Here is a 27,049-nt window from a genome sequence, read left to right as displayed (position 1 = left end):
TGGCACAAAGCAAGCGTGTGCTATATATTAGAATAACTTCTAACTAAGGGGAACACAGTCTAAGGTCCTGTGGGAGTTACTCATGTTGGTTTTAACTACACTGTTTCTGTTTTAGCTACAGACCATGAAAGATGGAGTTTTTTTGTACAAGTTATCTGATATTTTTTACTGGTCAGAGGATATTAAACTGCTCTTAACATGGGAACCGAAAAATGATCTCAGCTTTCTGATGCCACATTGTAACTTCTTTTTATCTTTTCTAGGGTTGAATGCTATTAACAGTGTAGGACTGGTTGGTGGGGAGGAGCTGTTTTTGTTGTTAGCTAAGGAAATGTGGAAGGAGAGGAGAATAGTCCATGCTGCTGAAACCTGTGGGTAGGTCTGTTTAGAAGGATGGGTGGCATTAAGGGGATCTTGCTGGGGATCCTCCCATCAGACAGGACGATAAAAGGGGGCAGAGCAGCATGCAGATCTGGCTGCTTCTTTCACCCTCTCACCCTTCTCCCTGACTTTAGGTGATCAGAAATCATTTGGATCTGAAGCAGGAGCTGAAAGAAGAACTCAAATCCATCTGGTGGTCTCCCCAAGCCTTTTGTGTGGACAAAAACGAGTGTCCGACACGGTAAGGGAAGATGATTCAAGTGGGGTGTTCCTCTCTACAGCCTTTCCTCTAGGACCAGCTGTCTTACCAGCTTTCTTCTAGCACTCTTTTGAATTGCTTTGCAAAAAATATCTTTAGTGCCCTCAGTATGATGTGGAATAGAAACACCCATTTTTTTTCCACAGGGTAGGAGGCACTGCTTGGTTTCTCTCTCTTCCCAGTGAGAAACCTCAGGCTATTCTGCCTTATAAAAAAATTCAGTGAATTGTGAAATTACATTTGTGGGAAAAAATAATTTTGCTTTTAAAAACACTTCACTTTTTATTAATAACATCTGGACCTTAGTGCCTAATGAACCTTTATAGAGAGCATGTTGATGTCTTTGTTAGAGATGGAGCAGTTGTAACCCTTTACTTTGAAATTCACAGCAACTTCCTAATGACTCCAGAATTATTTGTCAAGAAGTGAGATAAGGAAAGACAAAGTCTTACATACTGGAGAGGTACACAGTATAAAAGCTTAGAAAAGTCTTTTGCAAATATATCAGTCTAGCAACTGATAGCACACTAAGCATATGCTCTGGTTTTATATGCCTGGAGCATAATACCTAAAATTTAAAATTAAAATGTTCTGCAATCCCCAGGGATAGGCTACTTGAAGTACTCAGATTGCACATGGACAATTTAGTACTTACAAGGGATTATATAGGTAAATTTTATTTATATTAGGTTAAGACATCTTAGTACTGTTTCAGGGACAAATAATGAAAACACTGATACTAATGTTTCACAGTTCTAGAAACATTTTCTGAAATACTATACCACAGTATAGCTTCTGTTTGCCTTTGGAGGCTATTTAATGAACTCAAAGCAATGGTAATGATTTCTTGGGAGAAGACTTCTGACATGTTGCTTGCAAAGCTGGTGTTTTATGGTATCTTTAATTTATTATCTATTTCCTGGGTAAGGACTAGTTTATGCCATTAGCATCTTCCTTAAAGGTCATGTTCTGGGGTGTGTTTTCCTTCTGACATTTGTCCGCATTCATGACACAGGAAAAAATTAAGCTTGCAGATGTGACCTACATTGACTATGATAATATTTCTAAAATAAATCAAAACTAATTTTCCTAGAAATATTATTGACTAACTGTTTTAAATGTCAGTGTGATAGTGAAATTAACAGTTGTCCTTTTATTGAGCATGCTGTTCTGCTGAAGTTACCTCTTAGCAATTGTCCAAGTATAATATCTGTTCTGAAAATTCTTTGCTATTTATTACTGCAGATGTTTACACTCCTAAAAGTTCTTAGATTCACCACAGTGTTTCATTTGAAATATACTTACCTGGTAAGTTACCTAGAGGATTTGTATGGAACTTTCCATCCTGTCCAGTGTAGTTGTGCAAAGGACTTGATGAGACCAAGTCATGAGAAGATTGTTCATCCTGGATACCTGAGAGGAAATCTTGAGTATGCTGAAACAAGTGGAAAAATTCTTAATTATTTAATTGTTGACAGTATTTAAACCAAAATGTGAAAGATACACCACTGGTGCAGTCACTTTGTTCAGAGGCCTTATACGTAACTTTATAATATGAACTGTATTGATATTACTTACCAATCATAAGTGAGTGATATAATTTATATATTTTTGTTTCTTTTTGCATGGGTTTGTGAAATAAATAGAAAGTACTATATATTACAATTCTGGGTTTGCACAGGCTAATGGCTGATCGAGTGTTGGTGATTGGCAGTGGAGGAAGAGAGCATGCACTGGCCTGGAAGTTGGCCCAGTCCCCACATGTGAAACAAGTGTTTGTTGCTCCAGGAAATGCAGGAACAGCTGACAGTGGAAAAATTTCAAATTCAGGTAAAAAGAACAGGGGAATAGAACACTGTGCCAAGCAATCAGTAATATAGGTTTTGGAAATGAAACAACACTGACCACATTTAGATTGAGTTGGTAGCAGGTAACAGCTATTCTTTTCTTTTACTGGTACCACAAATTATTTAAGGCATACATTTCTGTGTGCTTTGTTTCTGCATTTTAGAATTGCCTAGTAAAACATCATACTATATCTATTTTTAGCCTAACTTTTCTAGGTAGCAAGGCTTATGTGAGACTCTATTTCTACACCTCATTTCTTTCCTACCACTGTTATGCTTAGATTCACTGGCTGATTTTAGCAAAAATTAACAGAGGAATAGAAGGCTCAAAGTTATTAACTTCTGGTTAGAAACATCTCTGTTGTATGCCCAGATTGCTGTGCTAAATTTAGTTACATCATGCATTGGCACTGAGTAAATCTTTGCTTAGATGTTGAAATTGAGTTTGCTTATGAACTTCCAGTTTTATTTCTTAACAGTTCATATTCTGTTATGATAAGCATCTTTTATAAGTTTATATTGATTGCATATAGTAAATTAAATACATTTAATGAGATAGCAGATATATTTTAAAACCAGTAGTGCAAATTAGAAATGTTCAGTATTCATGCTGGACTCAATTGTTTTACTTTCTGTTCCCTCATGGGCTGTTTCATTATTTTAAACATTCTTAGAACAATGGTGATCTCATCTCCCATCTCTTTTCTTTTAGGGTTTAAAATGGTAACTTAGTGTTATTTCCTTTTCCTTTTTAGCTGTTTTAGTGAGCAATCACACTATTGTTACCCAGTTCTGCAAAGATCATAACATTGGACTTGTGTTAGTTGGACAAGAAGCTCTTTTGGCAGCTGGTAAGGCTGAAATTATTAACTTGATGGTAAAAATCAACACCTTGAACTCTACTTTAAAATGACCAATTTCTGATCTTAGGAGACACTGACTTAACTATACTGAAGAGCAAGAACATTTGGATTATCCTGTAAATGTAAACTGCTGTCACTTAAAACATTTGGCTTCAGAGCTGTATGCTGCTTTTGGTATGCTAGAAATCAACAGAGGAAACCACTCAGGATGAAGAATCATTAATGGTTACAAGTACTCTTGTGTGCTGCTCTGCTTTCCTTTATATAAGGAATTTTCTTGCAATTGTCCTTGCATTGTTGCAGTATCCAACAGTACCCAGACCATCATTTATGTTATTGTAATGTCATACTGTAAGATCTTCAAGTCTGAAATAGCAAACAGAAGTACCAGACAGTCCTAACTAGTCAAGGCGTGGTAACTGTGGCATTGCTTAGTGATGTAAAGAGCTAAAGACCTCTGAGTTATTAAACAGGTCATTGGATATGCTAAACTTCATTTAGAGGATGGACTAGCTGTCTGAGACAAGGAAAAGTTGTAACAGACAGCTGGGATGGTTATGTGGTTTTCTTTTTGTCCAAATTACTGGATGCTTCTGAACAGATGAATTGCTTCTTTTGTTATTTTTGATAATTAGGGATTGTTGATGACTTGAGAGCAGCAGGAGTTAGGTGTTTTGGACCATCTGCAAAAGCAGCTCAGCTGGCATCCAACACTAGTTTTGCCAAAGCCTTTCTGGATCGACATGGAATCCCAACAGCAAGATGGAAAGCCTTCACTAATCCTCAGGAAGCTTGTAGGTTCATTATCAGGTAAATATTTTGATACTAGAAACTCCTCTGCCAAATTATCTATGCATTTGACCTTCACTCATGATGGATACCCAGCACTAAGCAAATTTTCAGCTGTTCTTCTTCTCATAGCTACTGAATTTATTAGTTTTGTAATTAGAGATAGAAGGTGAAGGTGCTAGGAGCTTAAAACAGGTTGTTTTTTCTTTTCATAGATCACAGCTCTTCTTTGCTTTGTTCAGCTTCTTCAGGATGCTAGTTAGATGTTTGAAAGAGAAAAAAAAAAGATATGTATCAGATAAAAAGATACTTCAGTAAATCTTTTTAGGGTTTTACAGTAGGGTTAAGAATAATTTCTACTCAGACAGATACCAGCAAGTACTGTCTGTAAAGTGTTGTGAGAGGGACATATCAAATACCCATAAAGAGGTCACTTTATTTCCTCATGGCTAAACAGCATCTCTCTTATATGGAAAGAGAAATGTAACTGCATATCTCTTCATTTGCTCTGAGTGGCAATGCCTCTGAAGTCACTTGAGATCCTTTGGGAGAGTAACTTATCCCTGTGGCTATTTTGGTCCAGTCTTACAGCAGCTGCTGTGTTCAGCTACGCTGCTCTGTGCCAGCCTGCTGGTTACATGGACTTCTTGTCTTTGCTGTCATGTGCTACCTGTGGTGTAATCTAGTGGAATTTTATATTTCTTTAAATAAAACCAACCTTTTTATTGACTTTGCTCTGTAGTAGCCTTTAGTGTGTATCCCTGCCATGTGGAGGAACAGGCTGTCATGGTTTAATGCTGGGCCGGCTATTAACCAAATGACAGGTGCTCTTTAGCAATCCCCCTCTCCTCCCTGATAAAGAAAGGAGAGAGAATAAGGCAGAGGGATTTACAGGCTGGAAACTAAACCACACAACTTTAACAAAACAGTAATAATAAAAAAGGAGAAGTTATTAAATACATACAAAATACACAAAAACAATATCACGTTCCTTCCCCCTTCCCCCCGGTAAGGCTCATGTCACCAATGAGGCTGCAGGGCAGCCCTGGAAATGTCCCAGGCTGGGCTCCTGGAGTCAGCAGCAGTTGGGAGCTGGAGGCAGGAACACACAGATTTAGGATGGCACAGATCAGGACTGCAGTCAGATGAATGGATGGAATACTCCCAGGATGCTGAAGAAGGAAGGAGGAGAAGGGGCTTGACCCTCGTGATCCCTCAGATTTATACTGTATGGGATTGAATACTCTGTTTGGTTCATTTTGGTCACCTGTCTTGTCCTCTTCTCCCTAAAAGTGGAATGCAGATATGACCCCTTTACTCCCTTTTTCTTTCTGGACTATAAGATGATCCTCAGAAGTGAGCAGTGGCTTTGGTTTGCCTGAAGCAAAAAAAACCCAAACTGTTTTCCTGAGCAGATTCCTTTTATGCACCACAGGCACTTTATCCCCATCTACTGTATATAAAAGGTCTGACTGAGCAGGACCAGCTTGATTAATGGAACCCCTAACTAACCAGGTAGCTTGTGCCAAGTGCTTGTCCCAGTTTTTAAATGTTCTGCCACCCACTGTGTTTAGGGTAGTTTTTAACAGTCTGTTGTACTTTTCAATTTTTCCGGAGACTGGTGTATGATAGGGGGTATGGTATAACTGCTTGATGCCATATTCTTTGGCCCAGTTACTTATAAGACTGTTTTTTAAATGAGTCCCATTGTCTGACTCAATTCTTTCTGCTGCACCTTGTCACCACAAGACTTGTCTAGGCCCATGATGACTTTCTGGACTGTGGCATGAGGCACAGGATATGTTTCCAAACATCTGGTACTTGCTTCCACCACTGTAAGCACTTACCTTGGTGGGTTTGAGGCACTGTGTGATATAGTCAATTTGCTAGGCCTCGCCATACCAATATTTCAGTCATCTCCCTCCATATTGCAACAGGTTCAACCATTTAGCTTGCTTAATTGTGACACATATGCCGCAGGAGTGGATAACCTTTTCAGTAGTGTCTAAAGTCCACCCCTCGGTCACAAGCCCATTGATCTGTTCCATTCTTTCCTTGATGACCTGAAGTGTCATGGGCTACCTAGCTAAAAATAGGTCACTTTTATGTTCCCTGTCCAGATCTATTTGGAACACTTGTGCAGCCTTGTCTGCTCTTTGGTTGTTGCTGTGTTCCTCAGTAGCTTGACTTAAAAGGTACACGGGGATTTACATGACACACCTTTACCTCAAGTTTCTCTAGCTGAGCAGTGATGTCTTGCCAACGTTCAGCAAGCCAGATAGGGGCACCTTTACCCTGCCAGTCATTTTGCTTTCACTGGTTTAGCCACCCCCACAAGGCATATGTTGCCATCCATGAGTCAGGATAGAGATATAGTCTTGGCTACCTTTCTTATTCAGTAATGTCCAGCACCAGCTGGATGGCTTTTACCTCTTCAAATTGACTCCATTAACCTTCTCCTTCATCTGTTTTTGCAACTAGTCATGTAAGACTCCATACAGCAGCTTTTCACCTCCAATGGCTCTCTAAAAGAGGGCAGAACCCATCAGTGAAAAGCATACTGTTTGTCATCCTCTGGTAGCTGATCGTATGGTGGGGCTTCTTCATCCCATTTTACCACTTTTTCTGGCAGCATTGCAAAGTGTGTGCCTTCTGTTCAGTCTGTGATCAGTTCTACAATTCCTGGAAGACTGAGGTTTCCTCTTGGAGCCCTCTGTGAGATTAAGGCAATTTACTCCATGTAGCATTGGTGGCATGATAAGTAGAAGAAGCTCTACCTGTCCAGCTCAGTAGAGGTAGTCAGGGCGCCAGGAGGAGCAGCACTTCAGTACCAATCACTTCAGAAGCAGCTCTAATTCCTTCATAGCAGCCAGTATCTCTTTTTCAGTGGCAGTGTAGTTGGACTTGGAGCCTTTGCATTTTCGGCCCCAGAATCCTAGAGGTCAGCCTCGAGTCTTGAGTCTCCCCTGGAGCTTTCTGGCAGAGACTCTTGGTAGGACTGTTGTTCCTGGCTGTGGTGTAGAGCGTGTTTTTAATGTCTCACCCTGTTTGAATTTGTCAGTCTGAGAAGCAGACACTGACTGAGAAACTTGCTGTAAATTTCATCAAGTGCAACTACTTAAAAGGGACTTAGCTGAAAGCAAAATTACCAGACAAAATATTAGTTCTATCCTGGCCGAAACCAGGGCGCAGGCCTACAAATCCTATATCTGTAAGCATGCATGAGACTCAGGTCAGCACACTGAGATGTGGAGAAAGGGAGCTTTGTGTGAGCCTTCTTTGGCTACTTGTGTAACTTTAGGGTTGATATTTATCCTAATATAAATAATACTGTGGATAGGAGAAACGAGATGTTATTTCAGAAAACAGGCTAGCTCTGTGTAGATCAGCTCTTCAAAAGGGACATTTTATTTGACTGGCCACAAGCTGGAGAGAGGTGAATGGATTAAGTGTAGTTAAAATATGTTAATGTTAAAGTGTTTGTTCCTTATTTTTTCTTCTAGATTGAGGTTGTATTTAAGAGTAAATGGAACAATTCTGGAGCCACAGTGTTAATACACTAGTTCTATCTTATCCGATATGTGCAAAAGGACTTTCATGGTGATTTATAGGATTATGTACTGTAATCTGGTGTTATGAAATTGTAAATAATTGGTGAGCTAATTTTTTCAAACCTACAGAATAAAGTAGTAACTCATCTCAAGAGAAAGAGGAAGAAGCAGTGAGATTCAATGACTTGTACAAGGATATGCATTGAGTTGGTGTAAAAACCAAGATGAGAATTAGTGGATTTTTGGTTCAGAGTCCTGTGTGCAGGTTGTAAGAGCCCATTCACCTCCATAAGAGGGTGGGATAGAAGGGAGTGTATTTTTCTGAAGTAATTCTTCATTTGTTCAGAAAAAAAGGAAGAATATGGAAGGGATTCAGCTTAAAAATGTTATTTTCACTGGATTCAGTAAAGTTGTCTTACTCTCACTTTTGCTTTCATTTAAAGCACAGACTTTCCTGCACGAGTTGTACGGGCGAGGGGCCCTGCTGCTAGAAAAGAAGTGACTATTGCAAGCAGCAAAGAGGAAGCCTGCAGAGCTGTCCAAGAGATTATGCAGGTGGATAAATCTTTAATTTATCAGTGGGAATCCATTTCTTCATATTCTGTATTCTGTCAGTTTGCAATATCAGCCACAGGAAGCAAGTATTCTAAGGAGAAACTTGCTCATTTGACTAAGGTATTTCCCTGGATGTCATTCTCAAACTCCTTGTGTTTGCCCCAGGCAGTGAGCAGGATTTTGTGGAGTTTGAGACTGAACTCTGATTTCTCCTGCCCCTTCAACTTCCAACTTTTTCACTTTTCATTGGCTCCCAGGTTCTGATAAGGTGCATTTCAATGTCTCTTCCTTACCTCCAAATGAGATTCTTCTGGTTTTGCTCAACATACAGGAATTGAAGCAACTTAGTACTTTTCATGTACATTCCTTTTTTTCTTTTTTTCTTTTTTTTTTTTTTTTTTTTTTTTCCTGTTAAAAGAAAATTTAAAAAGGATTTAGCCATTAGATATCATGTTTCCTCACTGGATTTTTTTTTTTTTTTTTTTTTGTACAGGACAGAATGTTTGGAGAGGTGGTTGTTATTGAAGAACTCCTTCAAGGAGAAGAACTTTCTGTAAGTGATCATTGGTGTGGTGATGTGCTTTTATTCTTTGGCATTATTGCTATGCTCTGTGCATAAACACACATGTTTATTGTTTCAAGTAGCGTTCTTTATTTACACTTAAGTGTGCAATCTAAACAATTTGATTCATGCTTAGCTCATACGAATCAATGTATGTTGTCAGTGGAATTTTCTTCTACATTACCCACAAAATTGCAATTATAGTTCTCTTTTTAGGTGGAAAATGATCTTTTTTCCTAAAGTGACCTAAAACATGCTTGTGTGGACTTTCTTTTGGTAATTCTTGTTCAATTAATAATTTTATTCTAATATTTAGTGAATATTTTAGCTCTTTCTCTACCATGGATTACTTGTTCAGTGGCAGGATAAAACTTAACCATGTGTATCATATGCCACATGAAAATTGAAAATGTGTCCTTTGTGCAAGGTTTGTCCTGCATTCCTTGAAGCCCTAGATCTGCAAACACACACCTTTAATGTGTGCCATATGAATGATTCTGTCAAGTCAATGAATACTATTCACATGCCTGAAGGTAAATATATGTCCACATGAATGGTAGGTCAAGATCTAATTAACCATGAATTGTTATTCTAAACAATTCTTAGTTCTAAAAATCAGGAGAGCTCAACGAATCCTTCAGTTCAGTGGGCTTGCAGCAGAAAAAGTGAACCCTGCTTTCTACTTTTTGATTCCTAAATTTTCCATGCAGAGCTGAGCTTCAGCCCTGTGACCAGTGGTGTCAGGCTCACCTAGGACAGGACAGTGTCACTGTTTCTGTGTTGTGTGTGTGTCTCTTAACAGTGCTTGTGCTTCACTGATGGTGTCACCGTTGCCTCAATGCCCCCAGCCCAGGCACACAAACGATTGTTGGATGGTGACCAAGGTCCAAACACTGGAGGGATGGGAGCCTATTGCCCAGTTCCTCAGGTATAGCAGTCCTCCTGCTCAGCCTGCAACAAGGCTGATCACATCTGTGGTTAATGTATCTCCTTTAGGGCCCAATCTTGTTTTTATCACCCAGGCCAGATTTCTTCTGGAACTGATTAACACTTTGCTTTTGTAAGTGCAACACAGGGCTCCAACTTTTATAGTCATTCTTGTGGATATAAAGAGCCAATGTTCTGATAAATAGCCTTTTATCTAGGTAGATATGCTTGAAATGTTCCTACAAAATTCCCTGAATGCTTGGAGTCTTTGTGTCTTGAATTTATTGTTGAATCTTAAAGCTGAATGCGTTGTTCTAAATATGCTGCTCAAGTACATTGTTAGTGTGGTTTTCTAGAAGTGCATGAACAGTCTTCCTGTGTACAGACCATGTTGGCCAGTGTCTCAAACTTCTGTAAAGTTGGCCCTCTAGAGAAAGAACCAAACAAAAAATCTTGGAAGCCAGGGCAGCAGTGTATCTGTCCTTCAGGCAGCAGCACCAAAACAGAAGGAGCACACTGGTTGTACATGAGAGAGCAGAAAACACAGCTGAGGTGTTTACTTACCCCAGTCCTTTGAGGCTGTATATGCTGGTCCAGCAAATGTCATCACTATCTCAATCAGTGTGATGTTGATTGTCAGGTTCCAGATGTTCTTCTAGAGAAAATCAATGATGCTATCCTCCAGCATGTTGTTGATAGTATGAGACAAGAAGGAACTGCATATGTAGGTAAGTAAGTATTCAACTGAAAAAACAAGGTCAAGTCATACCAATATTAATTTAATTTTGAGGGTTTGCTTTTGAATTCTGATTATTATTTTTTAAAAAAAACCTCAAAGTTAATTTTTCATGCAGCATTAAGCCTCACTGGTTTGGCTTTTAGCTCTTCATTTGGAGAGAAGATTTTTCATCTTTTCTCCATAAATCTTACTGTATCGTTGTTAAATATTTTTTCTTTACATAGTTGCAACCAGACTCTCTGTAGTTCAAGGCAGAATACATACTTAAGTTCAGTTGCATTGTTCACTTCTGTGTAAAAGCAATGTAAGTTTTCATAACATCTTTGTCCTCAGGCAGTTTTGAAAAAGGGAGGTCATGCTTACAGTGTCATTTAATGCCAATGGCTGCTTTTGGTACTGAGGACTGTCAAGATCACATACTTCTAAAGAGTTGGGTTCTGCTCTGTGACATGTTCTCTGCTATTTGGAAAAATTTTTACAGTGCCCAAATCTGCAGTTATAATGTAGTGGGTGTTGAGAATTTTCAGGATGTTGTTGGAGGACCTGATGCTTTGAACCTGATGGGGTTTAAATTTTCACACTTGTTATTCCCTGGGGATTAGTTTTCTGATTATCTGATGAAAGGCCTGCTTTAGATCACCACATGCATATGTATGTGTTGAGTAGAAATCACACCACGCCACATTAAATAACTTTTGGGTTGTTCTTATTTGTTAAAAGCAATAGTGAATTTTGGTTTGTTATTTTTGCCCGAAATACAGACTTCTATATCCCTATATATATGTAACAATAGTTCACTTACTAGTAAGAAACTCCCAATGTTTACATAATGGATGGAGTTTTATGGGAAATGTTTTTTTAATCGTGTCAGTTCCTTCTGATCCCTGAACACCTGCAGTTAGTGGGCTGTAGCAGAAGGCAGAACTCGGCTTTCTGATGCAGAGAGGTTGCTTTTCGTTGCATTGTCTAAAACGTGATGCAATGTTCCTCAGGTTTTTTTGCTAGCCACTTAGTTGGCTATTGTGGAATTAAGATTTGTGTATAACTGCTTGCAAAATCCCTGCTCCCAATTCTTTAAAGTTTGCATAAATCCATGCCACGTTCCAAAATACTGTACATTTTAAGGAGTTCTTGAGAAATAAATACATTCATTTGTTTGTCTGTGTTCTGTCTGTTCAGGTGTACTACAAACGGGTTTAATGCTTACCAAAGATGGTGTGAAAATCTTAAACTTCAAATGTCAGTTTGGTGACCCTCAGTGCCAGGTGAGTGAAAGATACTGGAAACTTAACTATGCTTTATTCTTTTACCTCTGACTGTTACTTTTAGGGAAATGGGTGTGGTATATTTGCATTTGTGTCTTCCTTCCCTTGAACATGTAGATCTGAATGAGAGTGTTTTAGAAAATGTATGAGGTAACTTAAAATCTTGGCTTGTCAGCTTCTGTGAATTATTAGTTAAAGAATTTAAGTAAAAAAGCTCAAATTTAAAAAAATCTTTTTTTTTAATTTAAATTTAAATTAAAAAAAAATTTTTTAGGTAAAAAACCCTCAGATTTAGTTTTTTCTGGATAGAAGCAGAATGAGAGGGGCTTAAATTAATGTTCCTTCAACATAATAGCACATCTTATATTTGTAAATTTATGACAATTGCAGAAAGCTGCTGTAATACATGCTCACCTGTAGTTCTCAAATCTACTGGTGTAGAAAAATATAGTATTTCCAGTATGGCAAGTACAGATTATAGTCTATTAATTTTCCTTAACTCGAATTTCAACAAGTCCGCAAAATAAAAATTAACTTACACAACTGTGAAAATTTTCTGCAGGTAATTCTTCCACTGCTTAAAAATGATTTTTATGAAGTGATTCAAGCAACAATTGATGGCAAACTCTGCAGCTTCATGCCATCCTGGTCAGAAAATAGTACAGCTGTATGTGTGGTCATGGCAAGTCCAGGGTACCCGGGAGATTATGACAAAGGCATGGAGGTAACAGGTAACTGTAGTAAGTTGTTTACTGTTTAATTTTCACATTGTACTTTAGTAGAGTTCCTCTTCTCTCAGAGATCTGTACACCTTTCCTCCACCCCTCATACTTTATCAGAATCTGCCTTCATCCATCACTTCTTGTCCTTGTGGAAAAAAGATAGCTGCTCAGTAAGATCTTTTGGTTGAGAGTGTATGCCTGTCTGAAGTAGCACAAGAACTAAATGTTTAAAATGACCTCATTCTGTAAAGCTCTGTAGCTTTATAGAGCTTTATAGAGCACTCAGCTCTGTTTCTGAGTGAAGAAGGTGATGGGGCATTATGTCCTCCTGGAACAACTCTGTGGTGTCCTTTTGGAGTACTTCCACAAACTGCTGGAAACATGGACCACGGTGCCTTAGGTACATAAGTACTTTTTCCTAATTTTGCTCCCTTGCCAGGAGATCATATTTGCTTAACTAATGCCTGACCAGACTATCAGGGTGAGACACTATGCTTTTGTAAAGCAACCCAGAGAACGGATTTTGCATTACTGCCACCTTATTTTTGTCAGAACTCCAGTTATTCTACACCACCCATGGAGAAGCTCATGTTATGTTGCTTTTGCCCCTGTCAGGATTTCTGCTGTCATGTTCTCCTCACCCACCTTCCTTGCCTGGTTCACTCAATATGTTTATTTTGTTTTGCCAGTGATATTCTGGGAAACTGCATTTTTGTAACTGTAAAACTTCAAACTACATCATTGAATCAATCCTTCTGCTTTTCAAGGAGTCCCTTTTCAAGCTGATATTAATAACTTTAGGAGTGAGATGGTATGACTGCCCTGCTTGTTAATCACAAAAAAAGAGAGAAAACAATTACATTGTATCCATTATTTTATTATTATATTCTAGCCTCTGGATTTGTGTGTGTTTTATTATTTTTTTCCTTATCTTTCACTCTGATTCCCTCATTTTAATGACTTAACAGTTTGTTCTGAAGCATTCCTAAAAACATGATGAGATGGAGTCAAGTTTCTGTTGCAGCAAGGCCAATTGGGGCTCAGCTTTGACCTTGTCAGGGCACTGCTGTGGCAATGTAACACATTGCACTTTCAGCAAGTATAAAAGCCCTTTTTACTCATGGAATCTGTATAGCTAATAGCAAGGGAAAACTGTCTTTTTCATTTTTTTGCTTCTTCCACGTGATGTCAGCAGTTCCTTCTCTTCCCTTACCCTCTCAAAAGATGAGTCTCAAAACCCTGGACAATTTTGCTTTCCTCTAACAGGCAAATACATAGAGGTAAATGAAAATAATAAAATCTGTAAATTTTTTAGCAATTGGAAAGCTACCTGCAAGTGTTTGTAAAGCATCGATTCTAGGCATGGTAGGGAATTTTGTGGAGTGGGCACAGCAGAATAGCTAGGGGAGTGCTGGGGTGACATTGTCATTAGTGGTTTAATATCAGAAAGAGAGGAGAATCCAGGCAGTAAACTGCTATGAATTGTAATTTCATACAGAAAAGCCTTGCACAGATCATTTACGATTAAAATACATACAGCACAACTTTGTGCTGGCACAGGGTAGATACATGTCCTGTTGTGGCTCCTGTATCCCTTATTTCTGTTCCTGTGTGATCTGTGTCATCACTGGATGACTCAGAAAGGACTCTTAGGGCTGGTGGTGTGGCGTGCCCTTCATTGGTAATGCTGGTTTTTAGACAGGTAAGGTTTATTGTTGTTCTGCCTGGACTGAAGAAAGAACTTTATTCTTCACTGCTTTGCCAACATAGCATGTGATTTTAAATAGTTCCTTTTGCTTTTGTAGGGCTGCTGCAAGCCAAAGAGTTAGGGCTGCAGGTGTTCCATGCTGGCACAACGCTGAAGGATGGCAGAGTGGTGACGAGTGGTGGCAGAGTCCTCTCCATTACTGCTGTTAAGGAGGACCTGATGAAAGCCCTGGGAGAAGCCAACAGGGGTGTAGCTGCCATACATTTCAAGGGTGCAACTTACAGGAAGGACATTGGTCATCGGGGTGTACAGCTTCTCAAACAGTCTCTGTATGTAAGCAAAGGCACTAGCAGAAATAGGTGCTAGTCCAAACTTTTATATCTGTTGTTCCCATTTGTGTGATGAATGATGGCCTATGCAGAAAATGTTACTGCTGCTGCTTGCATGTCCTTTACTCTCTATAGGGGTCTAATATACAAAGAGAGACATGTGGAAGCAGTAACCAGTGCTGTTTTGTTTCATCAGCTGGAAACATCAATTGTAAGTGGTACCAGATCAGGTAAGACTGGGAAGATTCTTTGAATTTCCTCAGTATATTGAATGCAACAGAACTTCTTTTTTTTTTTTTTTTTTTTTTTTTCCCCCACCCAGGAGGTAAGCAATGCATTCTTGGCATTGAAATTGAGCTTTCTTCCTCATCACTCCTCTTTTTCTTAATTAAAAATAGTTGGCTTAACCTGAGGATGTTTGCACTTTGTGAATGTTAGACTAGTGAATTATCCTACCCTGGATTAATGGGGTGTTTTTTCATGTCAGTGAACAGAAGGGATCCTGTCAGCTGTATACATCCAAACAGTTATTAGAGTGTGGCTAACAGTCACTGAACTTGTTGTTTCCTTTTCAGACTATGTTCTTTACTCTTAGCAGTGATTTACTAAGGAAAAATTCTTGTTGATTTTTTTCCCCTCAGAAAAAAGTAGCTACATAAAGAAAATAGGCAAGCAGTTTGATAAAATGTTTGACTCTTGCTATGCACAATCTGTAGGTCACAAATACATAACAATAAAGATCTGTTTATAACACCATGAAATATGTGACCTTGGGGTCCATGCTTTATAAATCTGTGCATGTTTCTGTCAGTGGAAACAGCAGTGTCTTCTCCAGGAAGTTGTAGTTTTCAGTTCTTGCCTTGATGAGTGTTTTTATGTTTTTTTTTAATTCCCCTACAAATGATCCTTGACATATTTGTACTTGGCAGGCAGTCATTCAGAAGTAGGAGGCTTTGCTGGTTTCTTTGACTTGAAAGCATCTGGTTATGATGATCCTATCTTGGTATCTCAAACTAAAGGCCTTGGACCTAAACTGCAGGTAACTTCCAACTTCACTGTAGCAAAACTCCTGTTATCTGCCAAGAATATTTTAAAAGCCACTACTAATTGCACCACCTGCACCCTTCTGGGCATTATAAGTACATCTCAAATCCACTTCGATGGTAATTTGAACTTTGTAGATGATCATTTGAGACAGGCTTGTGCATATGTTATTCAGAATGTGGAGACTGTGGATATTTTGTGGTGAAAAGATAGTAAACCAATGCATTTAGCTGAGCACTTGAGGAACTAAGAACCAGAATTTTTGCTATAAAATAGAGAGTCCATTGTTTTGGATCAAGATCAGTTCAAAGGAGTACAGGATATTACTAAAAAGATAACTATCAGACTTAATAAACTGTATACAGAGAGGTAACATAATTACCTTTGCACTGGAGGAAAGAAGGATGAAGGACATAAATATTAAATGAGAAGAGAAGCCAAGAGACAAAGAACCCATAGGATAAATTGAGCCAGGGATATATATATATAATCAGAAGAAGGCTTCCAGCCCTCAGAGAAGTTGGAGATCTGAGGATGCCTTTCACTGGTCAAGCACAGCAACTTAACTTGTTTCAAGTCAGTGTTAATACCTTTTGTAATGGGGTGATATGATGTGGCCTCTGCAACAGCAGGCTGCCAGACATAACAGTCCAGAAGGTCTTTTGCAGTCTTACATCCTTGGACACTCAGCATGAAAAAGTGATTTGTGCTGGCTCTTGTGAGTCTTTGTTCCAACTGCTTGGCAGAGAGATATTCCCAACTGTGTTTACACAGACTGTTCCCAGGACTATTTCTTGGCCAAAGAAGCTGGCTGATGCCTATATGAATTGTTTCTAGATCAGTGGGAGGGAGATGTCATAATGCAATAAAGGACATAGGATGACTGGTTTCCATGGCATTTTTAAGTCCTCCAGACAGAGGAAGAAATCAGGCTAGTAATCCAAACCCAGTCTTTGTTGAGGTGCTCATCTGTTACCATTTTGAAGCCAGTAGTACTCTTTATCTGCATTTTTGCTTTGCCCATCTTTCTGTACTCATACAACTACACTGACAGAGCTGTGCCTATAAAAGTGGTTACCTTGAAAATTCATCCATACATTTGCAATCTTTGTCCTGTTTCATACCCTGGAGAGGTAACTTTTAGGGCTGAATTGCACTGTGTGAGCTGGTGCTGTGCATCTACATCAGCAGCTGGCACAAACAGAACCACTCTGCTGTGTTCCTGACAGTGCAGAAAGCTCTGCCTGTACTGAAGTAGTATAAACGTTGAAACTTAATAGAAGCCATGATGTCTTAATCACGTTTTGTTACTTGTAGGGTGCAAACAGCTTGATAACTTTTTTAAAACCAAATAGCAGTCTTTCTGAGGGAGAAACTGTTGCTTTGTGGAAGATCTGTCACAGTTCAAGGGAGCCTGCAGACCAGGCACATGTTGTTGTTTGTGACATGAAATAGCTGAGATCAAAGGCTCCTTGGGGAAGGTGGGAGTAAAGACTTAATCCCTGTAGTCTTGGAGAAGAAAACTACTTCAAAAATTGTTTCAGTGTTGCTGTGTAGCCTTGTGAAATTAGTAGGCAAAAGTAAAGCAGAACACAGAGCAATGTTTGAGCATCCTGATCTTATTTTTGGAAATCACTGGAATGTTCTGTGGGTTGATAATCCTGGGAATTTGTAATTGCTTTTAGACACCTCTTATTCCAAATTAGATACAATATTCAAAAAAGCAAACAAAGAACCCAAATGTCAATTTCTGGGTAGCTGCAGCTACAATTTGAATTAATATTAAAAAAAACCCACAAAATACACTTTTCTTTTTTGGCAAGAAAATTAGCTGGTTTTTACTTGGTTTAAACTAAGAGATGCACCAGACTACCTGAATGTTCTATTGTGATTATTTTCAAGGAAAAGAAGATTTCTGCTTCTTTGACTGATTAATGTGTTGGCTTTACCTATGTCTTGTCATCACTGCTGATTCCCATCATGTTTTGCAGATTGCACAAGTGTGTAAGAGACATGATACCATAGGTCAGGACCTGGTTGCCATGTGTGTCAATGCCCTCCTGGCTCAAGGAGCAGAGCCTCTCTTCTTCCTAAATTATTTTGCTTGTGGCAAACTTGATGTTGAAGTCATTGAAACGATCAAAGAAGGAATAGCTGAAGCTTGCAGAAATGCAGGATGTGCCTTCCTGGGTATGACCACTTATCTCCTCTGAGATTTGAAGGTTCTGATGTTGAAACAATTACTACTCAACCAAATCTTGTACACAAAAGCAGTGTGTGGCCTCAGAGCAGTTGGTTTCTGTTCAGTGGAAAAAAAGTAAAGCATTTGGGCTTAAATACTTTCTTATCTCTAAAATGGGTCAGCACAGAGGGATGATTTTTACTGTTTCTGCATTTGGATCCTGATTTTTGCTTATTTATCCTTGTACAGAGGAGAGCAAAACTGAATACCTCACATTCTTGGTCTGTTAATGTTTTCATTCCCACTCTGATACTCAGTTGTAGCAGGAAGGTGCCAGATAAGTAGCATGAAATGGAAAAAAAAAAGGTAAACATTCTTCTTTTATTAACTTCCCAAAGGTGAGGTAAGAAACCAAGCAGGATTTTTAAAGCATATCTGAATGCCCTGATTAGGCTTCATGTCTCTGCAGATGTTATGGATACATTGCTTATTTTAGGATATGCCATAAATTTAAAGTTAACAATAAATAAAAAAGTGTTTACAGCTAATGGTGACTGTTTTCTGTCCTCAATTAGGCAGGGAGGTGGCTGAGGTGACTGGCATGTATTCTGCTGGAGAATATGACCTGGCTGGCTTTGTGGTTGGTGCACTGGAGCGAGGGCAGATGCCTCTGGGGCTGCAGAGAGCTGATGAGGAGGATGTGCTTATTGGACTTGCCTCTTCTGGGATTCATGGCCGTGGTTTTAGCATCATAAGAAAGATTATCTTAATGTCCTCCTTACACTACTCCTCACCAGCACCTGGCAGTTGTGGTGACAAAACTCTAGGTACTGTAACTTTCTTCTCAAAAACAAGCCTGCAAATGAATTGTGTTCAGACATTTTCATAACTAGGTGCTGCCAAGGGTTGTTCACTTCAGGATGGGTCAGGATATCTTTGAGGTAGATATGTGGGGTTGTGTTCACAGTTTTGGGAGAGTGAACCAGCATGTGGCACAAAGAACAGGAGCAAACCTGTTCAGAGAAGCATTCCCACTAAACACCTAATGACTTTTTAAACAAAATGATTGAACTGAAATGACTTCTGTTTGCAGGAGATATATTGCTGACCCCAGCAAAAGTGTACAGTCCATCTTTGCTGCCTGTCCTTAGGTCAGGACATGTGAAGGCTTTTGCCTTCATTGCTGAGGAGGGGTTGCTGGAAGGCATCTCCAGAATCCTGCCAGAACACGTCAGTGCTGTCCTAGGTAAATATCAAAGATGTCAAAATACATATGCTGCATGGTCCTGACTTTTTAGCTTCAGATATGATCTGAAGTTTATGTTTTTCCAAAAAGCCTATCAAAAATATCCCTTTCAAGTAATACTTTCAAGTAAGCATCAGCTGATGCTTTCTCATTGGAAAAGGGAAAGTTAAAGAGAGTTTGAAAGAAGCTCATCTCTAGGGGAAAAGAGATTTGAGAAGATTGTATGTTCTCCAAAACATCTCTCCATACTAAATATTTTTATGAAAACATGAAGCTTGTTGAGAGAACTAACTTGCATTATTTGCTCCACAGTATGTGCACACACAAACAGACATTTAATGCAATTTTATGGTAGTCAGTAGCTTCCTCATAACATAATAATATCTGTCATCTTTAAGTAAGGTAGAACTTTTTCTTTGTAGGCCAAATTGGACAAAGTATTCATAAGTTCAAAATATTAAAGAGAAATATGTTAGTGTGAGTTTTAAAATATTGTGGGAGTGGGGAGGAGGGAAGGAAGATGTCTGTGTGCCTGTCTGTATTTCTATAGAATGAAATTAGGAGGGAAAGAAATAAACTGAGCTTACTAACATGGTGCCCAGCTCACTTACCAGTGCCTGGAACCACAGACAAGATAAAAAGCCCAAGGGTTTATTAATTTTCTAAAGTTAAGTTGAGATGGTAAGTCTGCACATGAAGCTTTCCAGAAACAGCCTAAGGCCATACTTGCATGAGCAGGGTCATTGTGGAAGCCTATCTATGTCTCCCATCCACGTGTAGACCACTCAGCTCTGTTTCAGTCTGTCCATCAACACACCCAAGTGTTTTGCTGATTTTTTGAAACAGAAAACCAATGTCTGCTAAAGTAGTACAAAAAATGCAGATGGTTTGTCCCATGGCTCCCTTACCTCTTATGGAAGAGATGCAAATCATCTGTAGCTTTGTCCTTTTGGCTGATGATGGATGAATACATTTTAATTCACCATCATTCTCTATGTAATTCATCATTCTCATTTCCAATTCTGATTGGAAAGCCTAGAGAAGATGTGGCTCACACAAAATATGACTAGAAACCTTTAACAAAGCAGGACCTACAAACTTGGAAGTTGGGTCAGTGTCCTCCTTGGACAGTATTCTTAAAATAGCAAGAATTAGTCTCTATCAGCTCTTGTAACATACCACTGTCATTGTATATAGCAAGTGATGGGGAGCAAACATTTTTGCTGACCATATACAAATTCAATAATTTTCAGATGCTCTCAGTTGGAGGATTCCTGAAATCTTTTGCTGGCTTTACAAAGAGGGGAACCTCTCTGAGGAGGAGATGGCTCAGACATTTAATTGTGGGATTGGTGCAGTCTTGGTTGTGCAGAAGGAGCTGGCTCAGCATGTTCTCAAGGACATACAAAGACATGAGGAAGCGTGGCTGATCGGGAAGGTTGCTGCCCCTTGTCACACAGGTTAGCAGGTGTCCTAATTGTAAATGAAGATACACACAAAAAAATTAAAGAGTGTATGGTTCAATCCAAAGAGTAGCAGCTTCATCTGTCTCACTTCAGAGGGGTTTCTACTCTAGGATGAGCTATTTAGTTGTTACTGATACAGGGTAAGTTGTTCTAGAGTGTGATTCTGTGAAGTGCGGTCATCTTCTGGGATGTACCTGTTGTCCTCAGTTCTGTAGGCTCTGAGCAGACTCCTTATTGCAAAGTCAGTGTATTTTTCCTGTTGTTTCACTAGGCTGGAGGCTTCTACCTAAATTTAATTAATAAATACAGTGTGAAGTGAGTGTGTTTTTTCTCAGAGTGGCAGTACTTGAATGGTGTCTTACCTAGGTACCCACTTGAGACTTGAGTAAATCCCTCTGATGACTACAAGGACTCAAGTATTATTTAGTTGATTATATTTTACCACAGTCATAGTAATTGACCCACCTCCTTTCCAACCCCTTCCCTACTCACATGGATCCTGTATAAAGTTGAGTATAGGCCACAGCTGTGTGCAATCACATGTGATGGTAAGTATTCATTATAGTGTGTCCAGTGCTTGTCATACAGCAAGAGGTGAACCTCTCTGAAAGCCAAACATCATAGGGAGCAACTTGGGCAGCCAAAATGCAATCTCAGTTCTGTCAACATAATCTGTAGTTTAATTTTGCAACATGAGAGAAAGAGGAAGACAGGTGTAAAAGGTGGGGATAATCCTTGGCTATGCCATACCCAAGCCTTTGGAGACAATTCTGTGAGAATAGAAAAGAGATCAGCACAACTCACAGTGTGAGTTGGTTTGTTTGTTGGTTTGTATGTTTTTGTAGCCCAGTTAGTGCTAGCACAAGTTAATGGCTGATGGGTTTTTCTGTTAACCGAAACATATGATTAGTAAGCTATACAAAGTAAATTTAAATGAGAAAGTAAAATCTAAAGTACTTTTTAACTTTTTCCTCACGTATTTGGAGGAGATTCTCACATCAAAGTCAAGAATCTTCTAGAAGCTCTGCAGCTGAGCAGCCCCCAGCATCTGCTGAATAACACTCTTGATGAGAGTCATCATCAGCCCAGAAGAAACAAAGCTAAAGTAGCTGTTCTTGTCTCTGGAACAGGTGAGCTTTCATTCATCATCACACAGGGAAATGTCCTTACAAAGGAGAGGCTCATGCAGTTCTCACCTTTTTTTTCAGTAGGGAACTGTGGAACCAGGGCACCTTCTAAATCCGAGGCTGCATTTTGACTGAAAGTCAAGAAGTTGTATTGTGCTGCTTAACAAATGAGCATTATTAGTGCACAAATTCCTCAGTCATCTTGTGTTTGTGCAGTCATTGGAAAGAAGATTTTTGTTAGATAAGCACGACTGAGAGCCAATTCTCAGTGGCATAGATGCTCACCTATTTCATGAATGTTTGCTCTTTCTTCATTTGAGGCACAAACCTTGCTGCACTCATCAATTATGCAAAAGAGCCAGGCAGTTTTGCTCAAGTTGTCCTTGTCATCTCCAACAAGTCTGGTGTGGAAGAACTACGGAATGCTTCCCGGGCTGGAATTCCTACCAGGGTAAAGACACCCATTTCCTTTCTATCACCAACTCGCAGCTACCGAATCTGTAAGTCTTTATGGAATCATAGAATCATAGAATAGTGCTTGGTAAGCATTTGTGTCTCTTGTTATCTTTAACACTTTTATGTGGATAAGTGGATGACAAAGCAGACTTTGTGGATAAGTGGGTTTTGACGAAGATGCCAAACTTACCAGTACAGGCAGACCTGAAAGCTGTGTGAATAGTGCTCACTGGAGGCTGTGAGTGTCTTTCCCATCTCTTCAGTGAGTGCTGCAGTTCAGAGTTAGGAAGGGACTTTACATTTCAAGTGCTTCTGTTATTTGAGTCAGTCTTTGGCTGAATATTCTGGAGTAAGAGGTCATTATCTTCTGATATGTTCCCCCTTATTTCCCTTTCCAGTGTATTACCCATGTTTCTCTTCGTGCAGATTTTCTACACATTCTAGAAAGTATCCTGTGTGAGACAGCCAGTGTTAACTAGACAGTGATTGGGGTGTTGCCAGGAATGTTTGTTTGAATGTGAAAAATCACCAATATAATAATAATAATATACAAACTTATAACTTTAAATTCCTCAAATGTCCTGGAATGAATCCACTTAGCTTTCTCTTTTTTGCCCGAGTAGCTGCTCTCATTTTCACAAAGTTAATTGGTTGTTATGGTTTTTAATCAGTTTTAATGTTCTAGGTGATTGATCATAAGTTATATGGGAGTCGCTCTGAATTTGACAGCACCATTGACAGAGTGCTTGAAGAATTTGCTGTTGAACTAATATGTCTTTCAGGATTTATGAGAATTTTGTCCAGTCCTTTCCTCAGAAAATGGAAAGGTAAGAAATCGTAACTGTGAAAGAGAAATTAACACATGCATGCTTGGTCTTGCCAGAACTACACAGTCATGGTTCATCATCTTTTGGTTAAATCTCTCACAGCCCTGCTGACTCTGAGGACTGCATGTAAATCAGTGGGGCTGCCCTATGCTTCCATTCATTCTGGCCAGTGGCTGGGGTCCTGACTGTGCATAGGCAGCAAAATGCCTTGTGGCACCATAACCAGTAACAGAGACAAAATCAGGGTCACAGAATTTGTCTGTCTGCTTTCCTGCAGGAAGGAGAAAAGCCTGCAGACCAGGCAGGGGTTCAGTTCTGTCTACAGCAGGGGAGGGGTAGCATAGTTGTGTCATTTCTCAAGGGTCTGTGCTAGGCTGTTGTGCTGCACTTACTCCTTGCAGCTGGTACTCAGAAAAAAAATGTGAGTGCCTGATTTCTGAGTGCCTGATTTCTCAGTGCCTGCTCCTCCTGCTCTGCCCTGGAGAGGCTGCAGAGTGTAGCAGTGCTCTGTGGTGTGTGCTGGCACTACAGACATTGCAGGACCCCCACGTGAGGGTGGCTCTGCTGTGCTCCAGGCTGCTGGATGGGGAGAACACACACTCCTCTTTCCACTCTTGGCTCTGGATGCCAAGTGCCATCTCCTGAGGCCTGGCACAGAAGCTACTCACTGTGTGCACTGCACTGGGATGGGCTCCTTTGGGAATGATTTTTCCTAAGAAAATCACTATTCAGGCTGTGTGAAGTCCACTTCCAAGCTCCTCATCTGCAGCATGAGGGCTGCTCACCTAGGAGGGGAGAGACAACTCTGTCTGTCTACCACAGGCTCTAAAGGTCCGTGGCCTCAACTGAAACATGCTTGCCCAGCTACTGCACACCATCACTTCTGTTCCTGAAGAGCAGTAATTCCTTAGATCAGACCATTAATTGTGTGTCCTTAAGAGATTTTAACACCGTGTGTATGTTTTGCTTTTAAACCTGAACGTGAACATGCCCTGTTATGCTCTAACTGCAGCTGAGACCAGCTCAGCCCCTATGTGGTGCTCAGTGCTGTTCTCTTGAACTTTTAATCAAATCTCACTTTTATTTTTAAAGGAAATTCAGAAAAAAAAAATTTTTTTTCTTTTTTTTCCATCTCACACTGATGCCCAGGGAAAATTTTGAATGCTTCCCCATCACTGTTCCCACCAATCAAAGATGGAAATGCCCATCAGCAAGCCCTGCAAAGTGGACTCAAAGTTACAGGCTGCACTGTGCATTTTGTCCTGGTAAGTGTCCTCTTACCTAACATTGAGTAAGTTATGAAATTTGCTTTTTTCTTTTCTTTCTGAAGGCAGAAGTAGGAAGAGGTAACAGGAATGTGTGAAAATCTTGGGATTGCTACCAGTGAAAAGAGGAAGATGTGGAGGTTACACTGTATCTGTGGTTTCTTGAGGTCCTGCTTTCTTCCTTCATATAATATCTTTCTTCTTCAGTTTCTCCCATCCACAGCAAACTGCATGAACCTTTGAATCTTCTGGCATGTGTCTCCTTCCTTGCTGTACCCCCTAATGCAATGCAGGTACCCTACTAGAGGTTGTAAACCTCTCCTGGTGTACTTCCAGCCTGGTGCACACAACTACACCTGTGCTTGCCGAGATGTCTCAGGACACTTTCTCTGCCCAATCTGAACTGTCCCTTAACCTTCCTGAGGCTGTTATCCAGCCTCATATGAAAAACTGCCAATATTCCTATTGTAGGAGGAACCCAGTCCAAAAGCAGTGATCCACCAGGAGCTGGTATCTGTGAAGACAGATGACACTGAGGAGACACTGTCAGAAAGGGTTAAAGAAGCCGAGTGCCGGGCTTTTCCCATCGCCCTGCAGCTGGTGGCCAGTGGAGCAGTGCAGCTGGGAGCCGATGGTAAAACCCACTGGAAAGAATAGAGACGAAGTCTCTTCCTGCAAGAGGAGATGTGCATGTCCTCTCTCCTGGCTCTGGAGCCTCAAGAAAACGATATGGTGTAGCCAGGTTAGTGAGTGGCTTCCCCTCTGCTCATCTTTCTCTCCTCCTCTCTGCCCTCGATGTGCTTGTTTTTGACAGCAGAGGTATCAGTGTCAGAGGTTTCAATTCTGAGCTGTGTTCCTTTCCCCTTAGCTTGAAGCTTTCGTTACACTCATTTTGCAAAACTGGCAGTGGAAGCCAAGCTTGTAACTTCATATTTTAAATGTCTTTGTTCTTATTTTTAATCTGTAAGAGACACTGTGTTACAAATCAAAGAGGAGGCTTAAGCTGTAAAAATGCTGTAGTGCTTCAAAAGGAAATCCTTCTGAGGGATCTATTTTTGTTGGCTGCATCACATTGCAGAGCACCAAGAGCTTCACAAAGGAACCATGTTTGCTGCAAGAGGGCGACTAGCTCCTCTTGGACTGAAGAAGCCAGATATCAGCTTATCAGATATCTGATGGGGCAGATAAGAAGTGAAGTCCAGCCTGGCATGGTGTGGATTTGGGGGTGAACAATCATTAGGGACGAATGCATAGTTCTGTGGGCTGAGGTGGGAGCTTACAAGGACCACCGTGGGAGCATCTCAAGGTACAGAGGAGAGGACATGTAAATGTGTACATGTAAATATGTACAGCAGTGTGGGAGCCAGAGTCTAGAGAGCCACCAAGCAGAAGATCTGAAGGCCAAAAAAAGGCAGGGAACCTTTAGAAAGCAAACCAAAATTAAAAAAACTCTCCTTCACAGATTATTTGTTGATGTGATAGGGAATACAGAACATAAATCTAGACACTTACCTGTGCTTGGTGAAAGGAGGCACCACACTGACCAAAATTTCATATTAAAACATTTGAATCTTGAGGGACAAATTTTTGATTAGAGGGACTAAAACCACCAGATTTCAGGTGGTTTTCTTCCTTCATCCTTGAAATCAGAAGAAGACATCCTCAGTTTAACATCTAGTACCAGGAAAATCCCAGTGCTGACTGAATGACTGGCTTGGTCCAAGGAGTTGCTGCATTTACATAAAACCTTTTTCTGTGGAAGCTTATTTTGTATGTGCCGGGATAATGACTTGTATCCAAGCAGCAGATCAGAGGAAGAAAGGTAGGTAAGAAACTACTTGAACAAACTAGAAAAGAAGTAGCTAGAGCTGAATTTTTGAGGATCACTAATAACCATTAGACGCAGTGAAAAAAAAGTATTTGTTTTCTTATTCCATGTACTAGTAAGGGACATACTGTATATTGCACTTTAAAAAAAAATTATTTGTAGCTAGTGGTGTTTCAGTAGTTAAAAAGGGGAAAGTTCCTGTGAGCTCTGCTATTTTTGCACAGAAATCTGTTTCTTGCACCCCAGTGACTGGGGCAAGGAATGTATGTTTGTCATGAGCTGGAAGAACTGTGACAAGAGTATCAAATGCTTGGTATACGTGGATAATTTTTACAATAAAACCATTGCTTAGTTTGCTTTCAGTCTGTTGTAACTGTCCAGTAACCTCATGCTGTGTATTATTTGAATTGCATAGCCCCCATGACTGAATGTTGCAAACTTAAATAAAATGTTAAGCAAATAGGGTGCTAGCTGTGCTCTGACAGGTCTCCAGCCTATCACCATGGTATGGAACACCTCTCTCTCATTGTGTTCCCAGCATACCACTGAGATTGGGTGTGGTGATAGGGTGTTAATCTATTCTTTTTACAGAGTGGTAATTAATGCAAAGCAGTTTAAGGATTAGTTCACAGTGAAATCTTTTTATGCATTTGTAGAAATACAAAGGCTTAAATCCCACTTGTCAGCAGCCTTAGATGTCAAAATACCTGAATCTTGCTCAAGATGTCTGTGGTGGAATGGGGCATTAGCTTTGAAGCACCCAAATCTTCTGCTGTTGGCCTTCCTGGCTGTGATCAAACTGCTTTTATCAATGATGTTTGTTAACTGTAGAGGGAGTGATTTCACCCCTAGCAGTAATCTTACTTCTTCTAACATGTAAATTAGTTTAAGTACTATTTCTTTTGACTTGCGAAAGGTTTGCTGTCTCATAGCTAAGGCACTGAACTTATGTGGACTCAATTCCTGCCAGAGCTGGACTCTCCCAGCATCTTTTACATTCTCACTGAGACAGTGCTGCCTCGGGGTCGGGGGGGGTTGGGGGGGGGACAGTTTGCCTGCGGGGGAGGCCCTTCCATGGGAGGGCAGGTCTGTAAAGAAGAACCCTGAGCTG

At 40.0% G+C, this 27,049-nt stretch overlaps 1 protein-coding gene and 1 long non-coding RNA gene across 2 annotated transcripts; one reads left to right on the top strand and one right to left on the bottom strand.

The window, feature by feature from the left end:
- The first annotated feature begins 146 nt into the window (after positions 1-146).
- LOC139800696 (trifunctional purine biosynthetic protein adenosine-3-like) lies at positions 147-26,398 on the top strand. Its single transcript, XM_071754071.1, has 23 exons — positions 147-375; positions 516-622; positions 2,322-2,470; positions 3,243-3,338; positions 3,986-4,160; positions 8,134-8,245; positions 8,739-8,798; positions 9,610-9,735; positions 10,375-10,462; positions 11,653-11,738; positions 12,301-12,469; positions 14,266-14,497; positions 14,633-14,727; positions 15,427-15,536; positions 17,533-17,731; positions 18,299-18,550; positions 18,817-18,969; positions 20,223-20,429; positions 21,425-21,565; positions 21,883-22,013; positions 22,704-22,845; positions 23,995-24,110; positions 24,582-26,398. The coding sequence occupies exons 3-23, from the start codon at positions 2,326-2,328 to the stop codon at positions 24,765-24,767; spliced, it is 3,021 nt and encodes a 1,006-aa protein (XP_071610172.1). The 5' UTR covers positions 147-375; positions 516-622; positions 2,322-2,325; the 3' UTR covers positions 24,768-26,398.
- LOC139800704 (uncharacterized) lies at positions 4,184-5,428 on the bottom strand. The gene is made up of 3 exons (XR_011727888.1): positions 5,104-5,428; positions 4,858-4,991; positions 4,184-4,394 (listed from the first exon to the last, which is right to left on the bottom strand). It is a non-coding gene; the product is annotated as an uncharacterized lncRNA (long non-coding RNA).
- Positions 26,399-27,049: the final 651 nt, after the last annotated feature.

This window comes from Heliangelus exortis, chromosome 1 (genome assembly GCF_036169615.1).
Source record: "Heliangelus exortis chromosome 1, bHelExo1.hap1, whole genome shotgun sequence".
Taxonomy (NCBI): domain Eukaryota; kingdom Metazoa; phylum Chordata; class Aves; order Apodiformes; family Trochilidae; genus Heliangelus; species Heliangelus exortis.
The sequence above is the reverse complement of the archived record's forward strand: the minus strand, read 5'-3'. Positions and strand labels throughout refer to the sequence as shown.

Coding starts and splice junctions, on each gene's coding strand:
- LOC139800696 (XM_071754071.1), top strand. CDS start 2,326: ATGGCTGATCGAGTGTTGGTGATTGGCAGTGGAGGAAGAGAGCATGCA. Junction 4,161..8,133: donor GCTTGTAGGTTCATTATCAG/GTAAATATTTTG, acceptor TTTCATTTAAAG/CACAGACTTTCCTGCACGAG. Junction 18,970..20,222: donor ACACGTCAGTGCTGTCCTAG/GTAAATATCAAA, acceptor AATAATTTTCAG/ATGCTCTCAGTTGGAGGATT.